The sequence below is a fragment of the Argiope bruennichi genome, chromosome X2 (genome assembly GCF_947563725.1).
Source record: "Argiope bruennichi chromosome X2, qqArgBrue1.1, whole genome shotgun sequence".
Classification (NCBI taxonomy): Eukaryota; Metazoa; Arthropoda; class Arachnida; order Araneae; family Araneidae; genus Argiope; species Argiope bruennichi.
In genome coordinates, this window is record NC_079163.1 from 106,741,564 (window position 1) to 106,758,442 (window position 16,879).

Consider the following 16,879-nt stretch of genomic DNA (forward strand, 5'->3'; position numbering starts at 1 on the left):
TCGAGTCTGGAAGCACAACTTATAATTTTTATATTCATTTTCATATATATTTTTATTTATAACTTTTCTCCGTGCTTATTCTATATTTAATACAAAATTCCATCTAGTTTCTTACTTCCTAAAATAAAATTTAATATGAAAATATCTTTAAATTTAATCACAAATTTAAGGGTCGACGTCTTGCACATACGCAGATATCATCCGTATGCTTAGCATTGTGCATTTCGATCCAGATTTCCTTTACATCCGAAACTTTATTTATGGTGTTAAGAATCTAAGATTGCTACGATTTACAAGGGATGATTGGCTTGATTGATAGAGTGGCATGTTGATTGCGCTTCTTTTTGGTGGTCTTGAGTTCGAGCCTGGAAGCAAAACGAATAATTTTTTTCATTCATTAATTTCATATATTTTTATATATAACTTTTATCCGTGCTTATACTATATTTACTACAAAATCCCTCCCTTTCCATACTTCCTAAAATAAAATTTAATGTGAAAATATCTTTAAATTTAATATAAATTTTAAGGTTCGATGCCTTGCACATGCGCAGATACCATCCGTATGCTTAGCATTGTGCATTTCGATCCAGATTTCCTTCGCGTCCGAAACATTTTTTATGGTGTTAAGAATCTAAGATTGCTACGTCGCACGAGGGATGCGTGGAATGGTGGATAGAGTCGCATGTTTGTTTGCTCTTCTTTTTGGTGGTCTCGTGTTCGAGTCTGGAAGCAGAACTTATAATTTTTATATTCATTTTCGTATATATTTTTATTTATAACTTTTTTCCGTGCTTATTCTATATTTAATACAAATTCCATCCATTTTCATACTTCCTAAAATAAAATTTAATGTGAAAATATCTTTAAATTTAATATAAATTTTAAGGTTCGATGCCTTGCACATGCGTAGATACCATCCGTATGCTTAGCATTGTGCATTTCGATCCAGATTTCCTTCGCGTCCGAAACTTTATTTATGTTGTTAAGAATCTAAGATTGCTACGTTGTACGAGGGATGCGTGGAATGGTGGATAGAGTCGCATGTTTGTTTGCGCTTCTTTTTGGTGGTCTTGAGTTCGAGTCTGGAAGCAGAACTTATAATTTTTATATTCATTTTCGTATATATTTTTATTTATAACTTTTCTCCGTGCTTATTCTATATTTAATACAAATTCCATCCATTTTCATACTTCCTAAAATAAAATTTAATATGAAAATATCTTTAAATTTAATAGAAATTTTAAGGTTCGATGCCTTGCACATGTGCACATACCATCCGTATGCTTAGCATTGTGCATTTCGATCCAGATTTCCTTCGCGTCCGAAACTTTATTTATGGTGTTAAGAATCTAAGATTGCTAAGTTGTACGAGGGATGCGTGGAATGGTGGATAGAGTCGCATGTTTGTTTGCGCTTCTTTTTGGTGGTCTTGAGTACGAGTCTGGAAGCAGAACTTATAATTTTTATATTCATTTTCGTATATATTTTTATTTATAACTTTTCTCCGTGCTTATTCTATATTTAATACAAATTTCATCCATTTTCATACTTCCTAAAATAAAATTTAATATGAAAATATCTTTAAATTTAATAGAAATTTTAAGGTTCGATGCCTTGCACATGTGCACATACCATCCGTATGCTTAGCATTGTGCATTTCGATCCAGATTTCCTTCGCGTCCGAAACTTTATTTATGGTGTTAAGAATCTAAGATTGCTACGTTGTACGAGAGATGCGTGGAATGGTGGATAGAGTCGCATGCTTGTTTGCTCTTCTTTTTGGTGGTCTTGTGTTCGAGTCTGGAAGCAGAACTTATAATTTTTATATTCATTTTCGTATATATTTTTATTTATAACTTTTTTCCGTGCTTATTCTATATTTAATACAAATTCCATCCATTTTCATACTTCCTAAAATAAAATTTAATATGAAAATATCTTTAAATTTAATAGAAATTTTAAGGTTCGATGCCTTGCACATGTGCACATACCATCCGTATGCTTAGCATTCTGCATTTCGATCCAGATTTCCTTCGCGTCCGAAACTTTATTTATGGTGTTAAGAATCTAAGATTGCTAAGTTTTACGAGGGATGCGTGAAATGGTGGATAGAGTCGCATGTTTGTTTGCGCTTCTTTTTGGTGGTCTTGAGTTCGAGTCTGGAAGCAGAACTTATAATTTTTATATTCATTTTCGTATATATTTTTATTTATAACTTTTCTCCGTGCTTATTCTATATTTAATACAAATTTCATCCATTTTCATACTTCCTGAAATAAAATTTAATATGAAAATATCTTTAAATTTAATAGAAATTTTAAGGTTCGATGCCTTGCACATGTGCACATACCATCCGTTTGCTTAGCATTGTGCATTTCGATCCAGATTTCCTTCGCGTCCGAAACTTTATTTATGGTGTTAAGAATCTAAGATTGCTACGTTGTACGAGGGACGCGTGGAATGGTGGATAGAGTCGCATGTTTGTTTGCTCTTCTTTTTGGTGGTCTTGTGTTCGAGTCTGGAAGCAGAAATTATAATTTTTATATTCATTTTCTTATATATTTTTATTTATAACTTTTCTCCGTGCTTATTCTATATTTAATACAAATTCCCTCCATTTTCATACTTCCTAAAATAAAATTTAATATGAAAATATCTTTAAATTTAATCACAAATTTAAGGGTCGATGTCTTGCACGTGCGCAGATATCATCCGTATGCTTAGCATTGTGCATTTCGAACCAGATTTAGTTTACACCCGAAACTTTATTTATGGTGTTAAGAATCTAAGATTGCTACGATGTACAAGGGATGAGTGGCTTGATGGATAGAGTCGCATGTTGATTGCGCTTCTTTTTGGTGGTCTTGAGTTCGAGCCTGGAAGCAAAACGAATAATTTTTTTCATTCATTAATTTCATATATTTTTATATATAACTTTTATCCGTGCTTATACTATATTTACTACAAAATCCCTCCCTTTCCATACTTCCTAAAATAAAATTTAATGGGAAAATATCTTTAAATTTAATATAAATTTTAAGGTTCGATGCCTTGCACATGCGCAGATACCATCCGTATGCTTAGCATTGTGCATTTCGATCCAGATTTCCTTCGCGTCCGAAACATTTTTGATGGTGTTAAGAATCTAAGATTGCGACGTTGTACGAGGGATGCGTTTAATGGTGGATAGAGTCGCATGTTTGTTAGCTCTTCTTTTTGGTGGTCTCGTGTTCGAGTCTGGAAGCACAACTTATAATTTTTATATTCATTTTCATATATATTTTTATTTATAACTTTTCTCCGTGCTTATTCTATATTTAATACAAAATTCCATCTAGTTTCTTACTTCCTAAAATAAAATTTAATATGAAAATATCTTTAAATTTAATCACAAATTTAAGGGTCGACGTCTTGCACATACGCAGATATCATCCGTATGCTTAGCATTGTGCATTTCGATCCAGATTTCCTTTACATCCGAAACTTTATTTATGGTGTTAAGAATCTAAGATTGCTACGATTTACAAGGGATGATTGGCTTGATTGATAGAGTGGCATGTTGATTGCGCTTCTTTTTGGTGGTCTTGAGTTCGAGCCTGGAAGCAAAACGAATAATTTTTTTCATTCATTAATTTCATATATTTTTATATATAACTTTTATCCGTGCTTATACTATATTTACTACAAAATCCCTCCCTTTCCATACTTCCTAAAATAAAATTTAATGTGAAAATATCTTTAAATTTAATATAAATTTTAAGGTTCGATGCCTTGCACATGCGCAGATACCATCCGTATGCTTAGCATTGTGCATTTCGATCCAGATTTCCTTCGCGTCCGAAACATTTTTTATGGTGTTAAGAATCTAAGATTGCTACGTCGCACGAGGGATGCGTGGAATGGTGGATAGAGTCGCATGTTTGTTTGCTCTTCTTTTTGGTGGTCTCGTGTTCGAGTCTGGAAGCAGAACTTATAATTTTTATATTCATTTTCGTATATATTTTTATTTATAACTTTTTTCCGTGCTTATTCTATATTTAATACAAATTCCATCCATTTTCATACTTCCTAAAATAAAATTTAATGTGAAAATATCTTTAAATTTAATATAAATTTTAAGGTTCGATGCCTTGCACATGCGTAGATACCATCCGTATGCTTAGCATTGTGCATTTCGATCCAGATTTCCTTCGCGTCCGAAACTTTATTTATGTTGTTAAGAATCTAAGATTGCTACGTTGTACGAGGGATGCGTGGAATGGTGGATAGAGTCGCATGTTTGTTTGCGCTTCTTTTTGGTGGTCTTGAGTTCGAGTCTGGAAGCAGAACTTATAATTTTTATATTCATTTTCGTATATATTTTTATTTATAACTTTTCTCCGTGCTTATTCTATATTTAATACAAATTCCATCCATTTTCATACTTCCTAAAATAAAATTTAATATGAAAATATCTTTAAATTTAATAGAAATTTTAAGGTTCGATGCCTTGCACATGTGCACATACCATCCGTATGCTTAGCATTGTGCATTTCGATCCAGATTTCCTTCGCGTCCGAAACTTTATTTATGGTGTTAAGAATCTAAGATTGCTAAGTTGTACGAGGGATGCGTGGAATGGTGGATAGAGTCGCATGTTTGTTTGCGCTTCTTTTTGGTGGTCTTGAGTACGAGTCTGGAAGCAGAACTTATAATTTTTATATTCATTTTCGTATATATTTTTATTTATAACTTTTCTCCGTGCTTATTCTATATTTAATACAAATTTCATCCATTTTCATACTTCCTAAAATAAAATTTAATATGAAAATATCTTTAAATTTAATAGAAATTTTAAGGTTCGATGCCTTGCACATGTGCACATACCATCCGTATGCTTAGCATTGTGCATTTCGATCCAGATTTTCTTCGCGTCCGAAACTTTATTTATGGTGTTAAGAATCTAAGATTGCTACGTTGTACGAGGGATGCGTGGAATGGTGGATAGAGTCGCATGCTTGTTTGCTCTTCTTTTTGGTGGTCTTGTGTTCGAGTCTGGAAGCAGAACTTATAATTTTTATATTCATTTTCGTATATATTTTTATTTATAACTTTTTTCCGTGCTTATTCTATATTTAATACAAATTCCATCCATTTTCATACTTCCTAAAATAAAATTTAATGTGAAAATATCTTTAAATTTAATATAAATTTTAAGGTTCGATGCCTTGCACATGCGTAGATACCATCCGTATGCTTAGCATTGTGCATTTCGATCCAGATTTCCTTCGCGTCCGAAACTTTATTTATGTTGTTAAGAATCTAAGATTGCTACGTTGTACGAGGGATGCGTGGAATGGTGGATAGAGTCGCATGTTTGTTTGCGCTTCTTTTTGGTGGTCTTGAGTTCGAGTCTGGAAGCAGAACTTATAATTTTTATATTCATTTTCGTATATATTTTTATTTATAACTTTTCTCCGTGCTTATTCTATATTTAATACAAATTCCATCCATTTTCATACTTCCTAAAATAAAATTTAATATGAAAATATCTTTAAATTTAATAGAAATTTTAAGGTTCGATGCCTTGCACATGTGCACATACCATCCGTATGCTTAGCATTGTGCATTTCGATCCAGATTTCCTTCGCGTCCGAAACTTTATTTATGGTGTTAAGAATCTAAGATTGCTAAGTTGTACGAGGGATGCGTGGAATGGTGGATAGAGTCGCATGTTTGTTTGCGCTTCTTTTTGGTGGTCTTGAGTTCGAGTCTGGAAGCAGAACTTATAATTTTTATATTCATTTTCGTATATATTTTTATTTATAACTTTTCTCCGTGCTTATTCTATATTTAATACAAATTTCATCCATTTTCATACTTCCTAAAATAAAATTTAATATGAAAATATCTTTAAATTTAATAGAAATTTTAAGGTTCGATGCCTTGCACATGTGCACATACCATCCGTATGCTTAGCATTGTGCATTTCGATCCAGATTTCCTTCGCGTCCGAAACTTTATTTATGGTGTTAAGAATCTAAGATTGCTACGTTGTACGAGGGATGCGTGGAATGGTGGATAGAGTCGCATGTTTGTTTGCTCTTCTTTTTGGTGGTCTTGTGTTCGAGTCTGGAAGCAGAAATTATAATTTTTATATTCATTTTCTTATATATTTTTATTTATAACTTTTCTCCGTGCTTATTCTATATTTAATACAAATTCCCTCCATTTTCATACTTCCTAAAATAAAATTTAATATGAAAATATCTTTAAATTTAATCACAAATTTAAGGGTCGATGTCTTGCACGTGCGCAGATATCATCCGTATGCTTAGCATTGTGCATTTCGAACCAGATTTAGTTTACACCCGAAACTTTATTTATGGTGTTAAGAATCTAAGATTGCTACGATGTACAAGGGATGAGTGGCTTGATGGATAGAGTCGCATGTTGATTGCGCTTCTTTTTGGTGGTCTTGAGTTCGAGTCTGGAAGCAGAACTTATAATTTTTATATTCATTTTCGTATATATTTTTATTTATAACTTTTCTCCGTGCTTATTCTATATTTAATACAAATTCCATCCATTTTCATACTTCCTAAAATAAAATTTAATGTGAAAATATCTTTAAATTTAATAGAAATTTTAAGGTTCGATGCCTTGCACATGCGCAGATACCATCCGTATGCTTAGCATTGTGCATTTCGATCCAGTTTTCCTTCGCGTCCGAAACTTTATTTATGGTGTTAAGAATCTAAGATTGCTACGTTGTACGAGGGATGCGTGGAATGGTGGATAGAGTCGCATGTTTGTTAGCTCTTCTATTTGGTGGTCTCGTGTTCGAGTCTGGAAGCAGAACTTATAATTTTTTTCATTCATTAATTTTTATATATAACTTTTCTCCCGTGCTTATTCTATATTTAATACAAATTCCATCCATTTTCATACTTCCTAAAATAAAATTTAATATGAAAATATCTTTAAATTTAATAGAAATTTTAAGGTTCGATGCCTTGCACATGTGCACATACCATCCGTATGCTTAGCATTGTGCATTTCGATCCAGATTTCCTTCGCGTCCGAAACTTTATTTATGGTGTTAAGAATCTAAGATTGCTACGTTGTACGAGGGGTGCGTGGAATGGTGGATAGAGTCGCATGTTTGTTTGCTCTTCTTTTTGGTGGTCTTGTGTTCGAGTCTGGAAGCAGAAATTATAATTTTTATATTCATTTTCTTATATATTTTTATTTATAACTTTTCTCCATGCTTGTTCTATATTTAATACAAATTCCCTCCATTTTCATACTTCCTAAAATAAAATTTAATATGAAAATATCTTTAAATTTAATCACAAATTTAAGGGTCGATGTCTTGCACGTGCGCAGATATCATCCGTATGCTTAGCATTGTGCATTTCGAACCAGATTTAGTTTACACCCGAAACTTTATTTATGGTGTTAAGAATCTAAGATTGCTACGATGTACAAGGGATGAGTGGCTTGATGGATAGAGTAGCATGTTTTTTGCGCTTCTTTTTGGTGGTCTTGAGTTCGAGTCTGGAAGCAGAACTTATAATTTTTATATTCATTTTCGTATATATTTTTATTTATAACTTTTCTCCGTGCTTATTCTATATTTAATACAAATTCCATCCATTTTCATACTTCCTAAAATAAAATTTAATGTGAAAATATCTTTAAATTTAATAGAAATTTTAAGGTTCGATGCCTTGCACATGTGCACATACCATCCGTATGCTTAGCATTGTGCATTTCGATCCAGATTTCCTTCGCGTCCGAAACTTTATTTATGGTGTTAAGAATCTAAGATTGCTACGTTGTACGAGGGATGCGTGGAATGGTGGATAGAGTCGCATGTTTGTTTGCTCTTCTTTTTGGTGGTCTTGTGTTCGAGTCTGGAAGCAGAAATTATAATTTTTATATTCATTTTCTTATATATTTTTATTTATAACTTTTCTCCGTGCTTATTCTATATTTAATACAAATTCCCTCCATTTTCATACTTCCTAAAATAAAATTTAATATGAAAATATCTTTAAATTTAATCACAAATTTAAGGGTCGATGTCTTGCACGTGCGCAGATATCATCCGTATGCTTAGCATTGTGCATTTCGAACCAGATTTAGTTTACACCCGAAACTTTATTTATGGTGTTAAGAATCTAAGATTGCTACGATGTGCAAGGGATGAGTGGCTTGATGGATAGAGTCGCATGTTGATTGAGCGTCTTTTTGGTGGTCTTGAGTTCGAGTCTGGAAGCAGAACTTATAATTTTTATATTCATTTCCGTATATATTTTTATTTATAACTTTTTTCCGTGCTTATTCTATATTTAATACAAATTCCATCCATTTTCATACTTCCTAAAATAAAATTTAATGTGAAAATATCTTTAAATTTAATATAAATTTTAAGGTTCGATGCCTTGCACATGCGCAGATACCACCCGTATGCTTAGCATTGTGCATTTCGATCCAGATTTCCTTCGCGTCCGAAACATTTTTTATGGTGTTAAGATCTAAGATTGCTACGTCGTACGAGGGATGCGTGGAATGGTGGATAGAGTCGCATGGTTGTTTGCTCTTCTTTTTGGTGGTCTCGTGTTCGAGTCTGGAAGCAGAACTTATAATTTTTATATTCATTTTCGTATATATTTATATTTATAACTTTTTTCCGTGCTTATTCTATATTTAATACAAATTCCATCCATTTTCATACTTCCTAAAATAAAATTTAATGTGAAAATATCTTTAAATTTAATATAAATTTTAAGGTTCGATGCCTTGCACATGCGTAGATACCATCCGTATGCTTAGCATTGTGCATTTCGATCCAGATTTCCTTCGCGTCCGAAACTTTATTTATGTTGTTAAGAATCTAAGATTGCTACGTTGTACGAGGGATGCGTGGAATGGTGGATAGAGTCGCATGTTTTTTGCGCTTCTTTTTGGTGGTCTTGAGTTCGAGTCTGGAAGCAGAACTTATAATTTTTATATTCATTTTCGTATATATTTTTATTTATAACTTTTTTCCGTGCTTATACTATATTTACTACAAATTCCATCCATTTTCATACTTCCTAAAATAAAATTTAATGTGAAAATATCTTTAAATTTAATATAAATTTTAAGGTTCGATGCCTTGCACATGCGCAGATACCATCCGTATGCTTAGCATTGTGCATTTCGATCCAGATTTCCTTCGCGTCCGAAACATTTTTTATGGTGTTAAGAATCTAAGATTGCTACGTCGTACGAGGGATGCGTGGAATGGTGGATAGAGTCGCATGTTTGTTAGCTCTTCTTTTTGGTGGTCTCGTGTTCGAGTCTGGAAGCAGAACTTATAATTTTTATATTCATTTTCGTATATATTTTTATTTATAACTTTTTTCCGTGCTTATTCTATATTTAATACAAATTCCATCCATTTTCATACTTCCTAAAATAAAATTTAATGTGAAAATATCTTTAAATTTAATATAAATTTTAAGGTTCGATGCCTTGCACATGCGCAGATACCATCCGTATGCTTAGCATTGTGCATTTCGATCCAGATTTCCTTCGCGTCCGAAACATTTTTTATGGTGTTAAGAATCTAAGATTGCTACGTCGTACGAGGGATGCGTGGAATGGTGGATAGAGTCGCATGTTTGTTAGCTCTTCTTTTTGGTGGTCTCGTGTTCGAGTCTGGAAGCAGAACTTATAATTTTTATATTCATTTTCGTATATATTTTTATTTATAACTTTTCTCCGTGCTTATTCTATATTTAATACAAATTCCATCCATTTTCATACTTCCTAAAATAAAATTTAATGTGAAAATATCTTTAAATTTAATAGAAATTTTAAGGTTCGATGCCTTGCACATGCGCAGATACCATCCGTATGCTTAGCATTGTGCATTTCGATCCAGATTTCCTTCGCGTCCGAAACTTTATTTATGGTGTTAAGAATCTAAGATTGCTACGTTGTACGAGGGATGCGTGGAATGGTGGATAGAGTCGCATGTTTGTTAGCTCTTCTATTTGGTGGTCTCGTGTTCGAGTCTGGAAGCAGAACTTATAATTTTTATATTCATTTTCTTATATATTTTTATTTATAACTTTTCTCCGTGCTTATTCTATATTTAATACCAATTCCATCCAGTTTCATACTTCCTAAAATAAAATTTAATATGAATATATCTTTAAATTTAATCACAAATTTAAGGGTCGACGTCTTGCACATGCGCAGATATCATCCGTATGCTTAGCATTGTGCATTTCGATCCAGATTTCCTTTACATCCGAAACTTTATTTATCGTGTTAAGAATCTAAAATTGCTACGATGTACAAGGGATGAGTGGCTTGATTGATAGAGTGGCATGTTGATTGCGCTTCTTTTTGGTGGTCTTGAGTTCGAGCCTGGAAGCAAAACGAATAATTTTTTTCATTCATTAATTTTATATATTTTTATATATAACTTTTATCCGTGCTTATACTATATTTACTACAAAATCCCTCCCTTTCCATTTTTCCTAAAATAAAATTTAATGTGAAAATATCTTTAAATTTAATATAAATTTTAAGGTTCGATGATTTGCACATGCGCAGATACCATCCGTATGCTTAGCATTGTGCATTTCGATCCAGATTTCCTTCGCGTCCGAAACATTTTTTATGGTGTTAAGAATCTAAGATTGCTACGTTGTACGAGGGAAGCGTGGAATGGTGGATAGAGTCGCATGTTTGTTCGCTCTTCTTTTTGGTGGTCTCGTGTTCGAGTCTGGAAGCAGAACTTATAATTTTTATATTCATTTTCGTATATATTTTTATTTATAACTTTTCTCCATGCTTATTCTATATTTAATACAAATTCCATCCATTTTCATACTTCCTAAAATAAAATTTAATGTGAAAATATCTTTAAATTTAATAGAAATTTTAAAGTTCGATGCCTTGCACATGCGCAGATACCATCCGTATGCTTAGCATTGTGCATTTCGATCCAGATTTCCTTCGCGTCCGAAACTTTATTTATGGTGTTAAGAATCTAAGATTGGTACGTTGTACGAGGGATGCGTGGAATGGTGGGTAGAGTCGCATGTTTGTTTGTGCTTCTTTTTGGTGGTCTTGAGTTCGAGTCTGGAAGCAGAACTTATAATTTTTATATTCATTTTCGTATATATTTTTATTTATAACTTTTCTCCGTGCTTATTCTATATTTAATACAAATTCCATCTATTTTTATACTTCCTAAAATAAAATTTAATATGAAAATATCTTTAAATTTAATCAAAAATTTAAGGGTCGATGTCTTGCACATGCGCAGATATCATCCGTATGCTTAGCATTGTGCATTTCGATCCAGATTTCCTTTACATCCGAAACTTTATTTATGGTGTTAAGAATCTAAGATTGCTACGATGTTCAAGGGATGAGTGGCTTGATTGATAGAGTGGCATGTTTGTTTGCTTTTATTTTTGGTGGTCTTGTGTTCGAGTCTGGAAGCAGAACTTATAATTTTTATATTCATTTTCGTATATATTTTTATTTATAACTTTTCTGCGTGCTTATTCTATATTTAATACAAATTCCATATATTTTCATACTTCCTAAAATAAAATTTAATATGAAAATATCTTTAAATTTAGTCACAAATTTAAGGGTCGATGTCTTGCACATGCACAGATATCATCATTATGCTTAGCATTGTGCATTTCGATCCAGATTTAGTTTACATCCGAAACTTTATTTATGGTGTTAAGAATCTAAGATTGCTACGATGTACAAGGGATGAGTGGAATGGTGGATTGAGTCGCATGTTTGTTTGCTCTTCTTTTTGGTGGTCTCGTGTTCGAGTCTGGAAGCAGAACTTATAATTTTTATATTCATTTTCTTATATATTTTTATTTATAACTTTTCTCCGTGCTTATTCTATATTTAATACAAATTCCCTCCATTTTCATACTTCCTAAAATAAAATTTAATGTGAAAATATCTTTAAATTTAATAGAAATTTTAAGGTTCGATGCCTTGCACATGCGCAGATACCATCCGTATGCTTAGCATTGTGCATTTCGATCCAGATTTCCTTCGCGTCCGAAACATTTTTTATGGTGTTAAGAATCTAAGATTGCTACGTTGTACGAGGGATGAGTGGAATGGTGGATAGAGTCGCATGTTTGTTAGCTCTTCTATTTGGTGGTCTCGTGTTCGAGTCTGGAAGCAGAACTTATAATTTTTATATTCATTTTCGTATATATTTTTATTTATAACTTTTCTCCGTGCTTATTCTATATTTATTACAAATTCCATCCATTTTCATACTTCCTAAAATAAAATTTAATGTGAAAATATCTTTAAATTTAATAGAAATTTTAAGGTTCGATGCCTTGCACATGCGCAGATACCATCCTTATGCTTAGCATTGTGCATTTCGATCCAGATTTCCTTCGCGTCCGAAACTTTATTTATGGTGTTAAGAATCTAAGATTGCTACGTTGTACGAGGGATGCGTGGAATGGTGGATAGAGTCGCATGTTTGTTTGCTCTTCTTTTTGGTGGTCTCGTGTTCGAGTCTGGAAGCAGAACTTATAATTTTTATATTCATTTTCTTATATATTTTTATTTATAACTTTTCTCCGTGCTTATTCTATATTTAATACCAATTCCATCCAGTTTCATACTTCCTAAAATAAAATTTAATATGAATATATCTTTAAATTTAATCACAAATTTAAGGGTCGATGTCTTGCACGTGCGCAGATATCATCCGTATGCTTAGCATTGTGCATTTCGATCCAGATTTCCTTCGCGTCCGAAACATTTTTTATGGTGTTAAGAATCTAAGATTGCTACGTTGTACGAGGGAAGCGTGGAATGGTGGATAGAGTCGCATGTTTGTTTGCTCTTCTTTTTGGTGGTCTCGTGTTCGAGTCTGGAAGCAGAACTTATAATTTTTATATTCATTTTCGTATATATTTTTATTTATAACTTTTCTCCATGCTTATTCTATATTTAATACAAATTCCATCTATTTTCATACTTCCTAAAATAAAATTTAATATGAAAATATCTTTAAATTTAATCAAAAATTTAAGGGTCGATGTCTTGCACATGCGCAGATATCATCCGTATGCTTAGCATTGTGCATTTCGATCCAGATTGCCTTTACATCCGAAACTTTATTTATGGTGTTAAGAATCTAAGATTGCTACGATGTACAAGGGATGAGTGGCTTGATTGATAGAGTGGCATGTTTGTTTGCTTTTCTTTTTGGTGGTCTTGTGTTCGAGTCTGGAAGCAGAACTTATAATTTTTATATTCATTTTCGTATATTTTTTTATTTATAACTTTTCTCCGTGCTTATTCTATATTTAATACAAATTCCATATATTTTCATACTTCCTAAAATAAAATTTAATATGAAAATATCTTTAAATTTAGTCACAAATTTAAGGGTCGATGTCTTGCACATGCGCAGATATCATCCGTATGCTTAGCATTGTGCATTTCGATCCAGATTTAGTTTACATCCGAAACTTTATTTATGGTGTTAAGAATCTAAGATTGCTACGATGTACAAGGGATGAGTGGCTTGATGGATAGAGTCGCATGTTGATTGCGATTCTTTTTGGTGGTCTTGAGTTCGAGTCTGGAAGCAGAACTTATAATTTTTATATTCATTTTCTTATATATTTTTATTAATAACTTTTCTCCGTGCTTATTCTATATTTAATACAAATTCCATCCATTTTCATACTTCCTAAAATAAAATTTAACCCGGCAGGACGCGCGCTGTGAAACGCAACACGAGGACGCGCATGGGGTGTCAGCACACCCCAGCCATAATAAATGGCATAAGACGAAAGAAATCAATGGAATTCTATAAATTAATGAATTTTATAGTAATTATACCCTTTTTCTCTAAAAACGAATAATAGAAAAAAAAATTCATGTAAAAAATAATGAATACACTCACCTTGTTTTTTTTCTTGTTGAAGGGACTTTTAATGATATCGACTCTAAAGATTTTTTTCTTTTTTGCTTATAATTTTCACTATAATCGAAACTTAACGCTTTATTGTGAATAAAAAGAGTGATATTTATTAAATTTTCAAACTTATTAGGGTGTACATGGATCAGAAACATTAGATTGTTTGCAGTTTGTACATACCGCTTCAATTACTGAATGTTCTCGACATATATTTTTTTCACACTTCAAACACGTAGTTTTTGATTTCTTGTCCTTTTCTCTTGGACACAAGTAGCATCTACGGTAGCTTAATTTTTGCTTTTTTGCTTGTGGTTCATCCAGAAACTCTTGTTGTTTTTGCCTTGATTTCATATGAGGTTCTAAAAGTGAAAACGCTAAATCCTTCAAGAAATGCCTCCTGTTTCTGAATTTTTCAGGTGGGGTTTTGGTCGATAACAGCAAGATCCTTGAATTTATTCCCGTAATGTTTAGCAGTGAAAAGAATATCACCATAGGCCACCGGTTAGATATTCTAGCAACAGAGTAAGATCCTCCCATTTCATCGACAACATCTACTGCTCCTTTCGTCATGTTATAGAATGTTATTACCTCCGGTTTTTTTAAATCTCCTGTACTTTCGTCAATGTGATTATCATTATGCATGGTTGACAGAAGATTTACACAATTAATCTTTTTCGTCATGTAAGAAAGAATCATTATATTGTTTTGAAACACGAAGAGAGTTGTATGTTCTTCTCTATTTTTATGCGAGGCTAATTCAGGTGGGATAACTTTTCTATTCTTACGTATTGTTCCAACAATAGAAATTTTTTGTTTTTGTAAAAATTCGGCTAATTCATAACTGGTATACCAATTATCTGTGGTGACATTTCTTCCAGAATTGTATAATGGAGCTAGCAAGCGTTTAGCTATTTCGCAGGAACTGTTATCTCTCTTGTAAGGGCCATCTGGCTGCTGACCTGCATATATTTCCATGTTGTACGTGTAAAATGTCCTAGAATCGACCAAAGCAAATATCTTCAAACCATATCTTGCTGGTTTCTTTGGCATATACTGTCGAAAGGAGCATCTGCCTCGAAAAGACTCTAGTTTTTCATCTAATGTTACGTATTCACCTACATGATATGACTTCTGACAGTTCCTGATAAAATGTTCAAACAAGTTTCTTACTGGAGCTAATTTATCAATCTTTCGTCTGCCATTCCGAGTTTTAATATCATCAAATCGCAAGACACGAAGTATAAAAAGAAATCGCTTATAGTTCATAGTTTTACGGAAAATATCTAATCCTGTGCCATCTGTCGCCCATAAGTCTCTAACATTCACATGAGAAGATTTGTGCAATCCAGCTATACATAATAGTCCTACAAAAGCGCAAAATTCTTCTTTTACTAAAGGTTTTATCTCTTTCTCTTTTGAAATTACCAGAAATGCTTTCTACATAAGTATTAGTGCATTTCACAATCATTTCTATTATTGAATCATCAAATATCAGTCTCCAAGCATCGATTGGCGAAGTAACATGTTTAGAAAATTGCGTATTGCCAAGCAGTTTTTTGATTATATTTTGTACAGGTATGCGTTTCTGATTTCTGAAAGGTTCTTTCTGCCACTTTGTAGTTTTATCTTTTCCGACAAAAAAGCTAGTTTGTTCACAAACTTCATCATCTGAAGATCTGCATTCTTCCTCTGATTCAGACTGGTGCTCGCTGAAAACGTCTTCATTATCTGGATCCTCTATTTCTTCTTCAATGGTTTCTTCATCTGAGGAAACCTCTTCTAATAACTTCCGAAGTCTTTCCATTTCTTCATCATAAGTAAAACGAGGAAAAGACCGAACTGAACGACTGCAGGAAGCCATGCTATTGCACTGAAAAATTCTAACACGACCGCGCGCACGGGGTGTCAGCACACCCCAGTTCGATCTAACAGTCTAAAAATAGTTCCCAATTTGCTGTTTACTTAAACTATCTGTGGAATGTGACCTTGGAAACAGGTACTGATAGACCCAACCACTTCGGTCCATGGGGAGGGAAGGTAGAAAAATATTTTCAGGTGTGGGGTGCCAAAACACCCCGCGCGCGTCCTGCCGGGTTAATATGAAAATATCTTTAAATTTAATCACAAATTTAAGGGTCGATGTCTTGCACATGCGCAGATATCATCCGTATGCTAAGCATTGTGCATTTCGATCCAGATTTAGTTTACATCCGAAACTTTATTTATGGTGTTAAGAATCTAAGATTGCTACGATGTACAAGGGATGAGTGGCTTGATGGATAGAGTCGCATGTTGATTGCGCTTCTTTTTGGTGGTCTCGTGTTCGAGTCTGGAAGCAGAACTTATAATTTTTATATTCATTTTCGTATATATTTTTATTTATAACTTTTCTAAGTGCTTATTCTATATTTATTACAAATTCCATCCATTTTCATACTTCCTAAAATAAAAATTAATGTGAAAATATCTTTAAATTTAATAGAAATTTAAAGGTTCGATGCCTTGCACATGCGCAGATACCATCCGTATGCTTAGCATTGTGCATTTCGATCCAGATTTCCTTCGCGTCCGAAACTTTATTTATGGTGTTAAGAATCTAAGATTGCTACGTTGTACGAGGGATGAGTGGCTTGATGGATAGAGTCGCATGTTGATTGCGCTTCTTTTTGGTGGTCTTGAGTTCGAGTCTGGAAGCAGAACTTATAATTTTTATATTCATTTTCGTATATATTTTTATTTATAACTTTTCTCCGTGCTTATTCTATATTTAATACAAATTCCATCCATTTTCATACTTCCTAAAATAAAATTTAATGTGAAAATATCTTTAAATTTAATAGAAATTTTAAGGTTCGATGCCTTGCACATGCGCAGATACCATCCGTATGCTTAGCA

General features: G+C 32.9%; 1 protein-coding gene across 1 annotated transcript; it reads right to left on the bottom strand.

Moving 5' to 3' along the window:
* Window positions 1-14,113: 14,113 nt before the first annotated feature.
* Window positions 14,114-15,845, bottom strand: LOC129959835 (piggyBac transposable element-derived protein 4-like). Its single transcript, XM_056072728.1, has 2 exons — window positions 15,410-15,845; window positions 14,114-15,348 (listed from the first exon to the last, which is right to left on the bottom strand). The coding sequence occupies exons 1-2, from the start codon at window positions 15,843-15,845 to the stop codon at window positions 14,114-14,116; spliced, it is 1,671 nt and encodes a 556-aa protein (XP_055928703.1).
* Window positions 15,846-16,879: the final 1,034 nt, after the last annotated feature.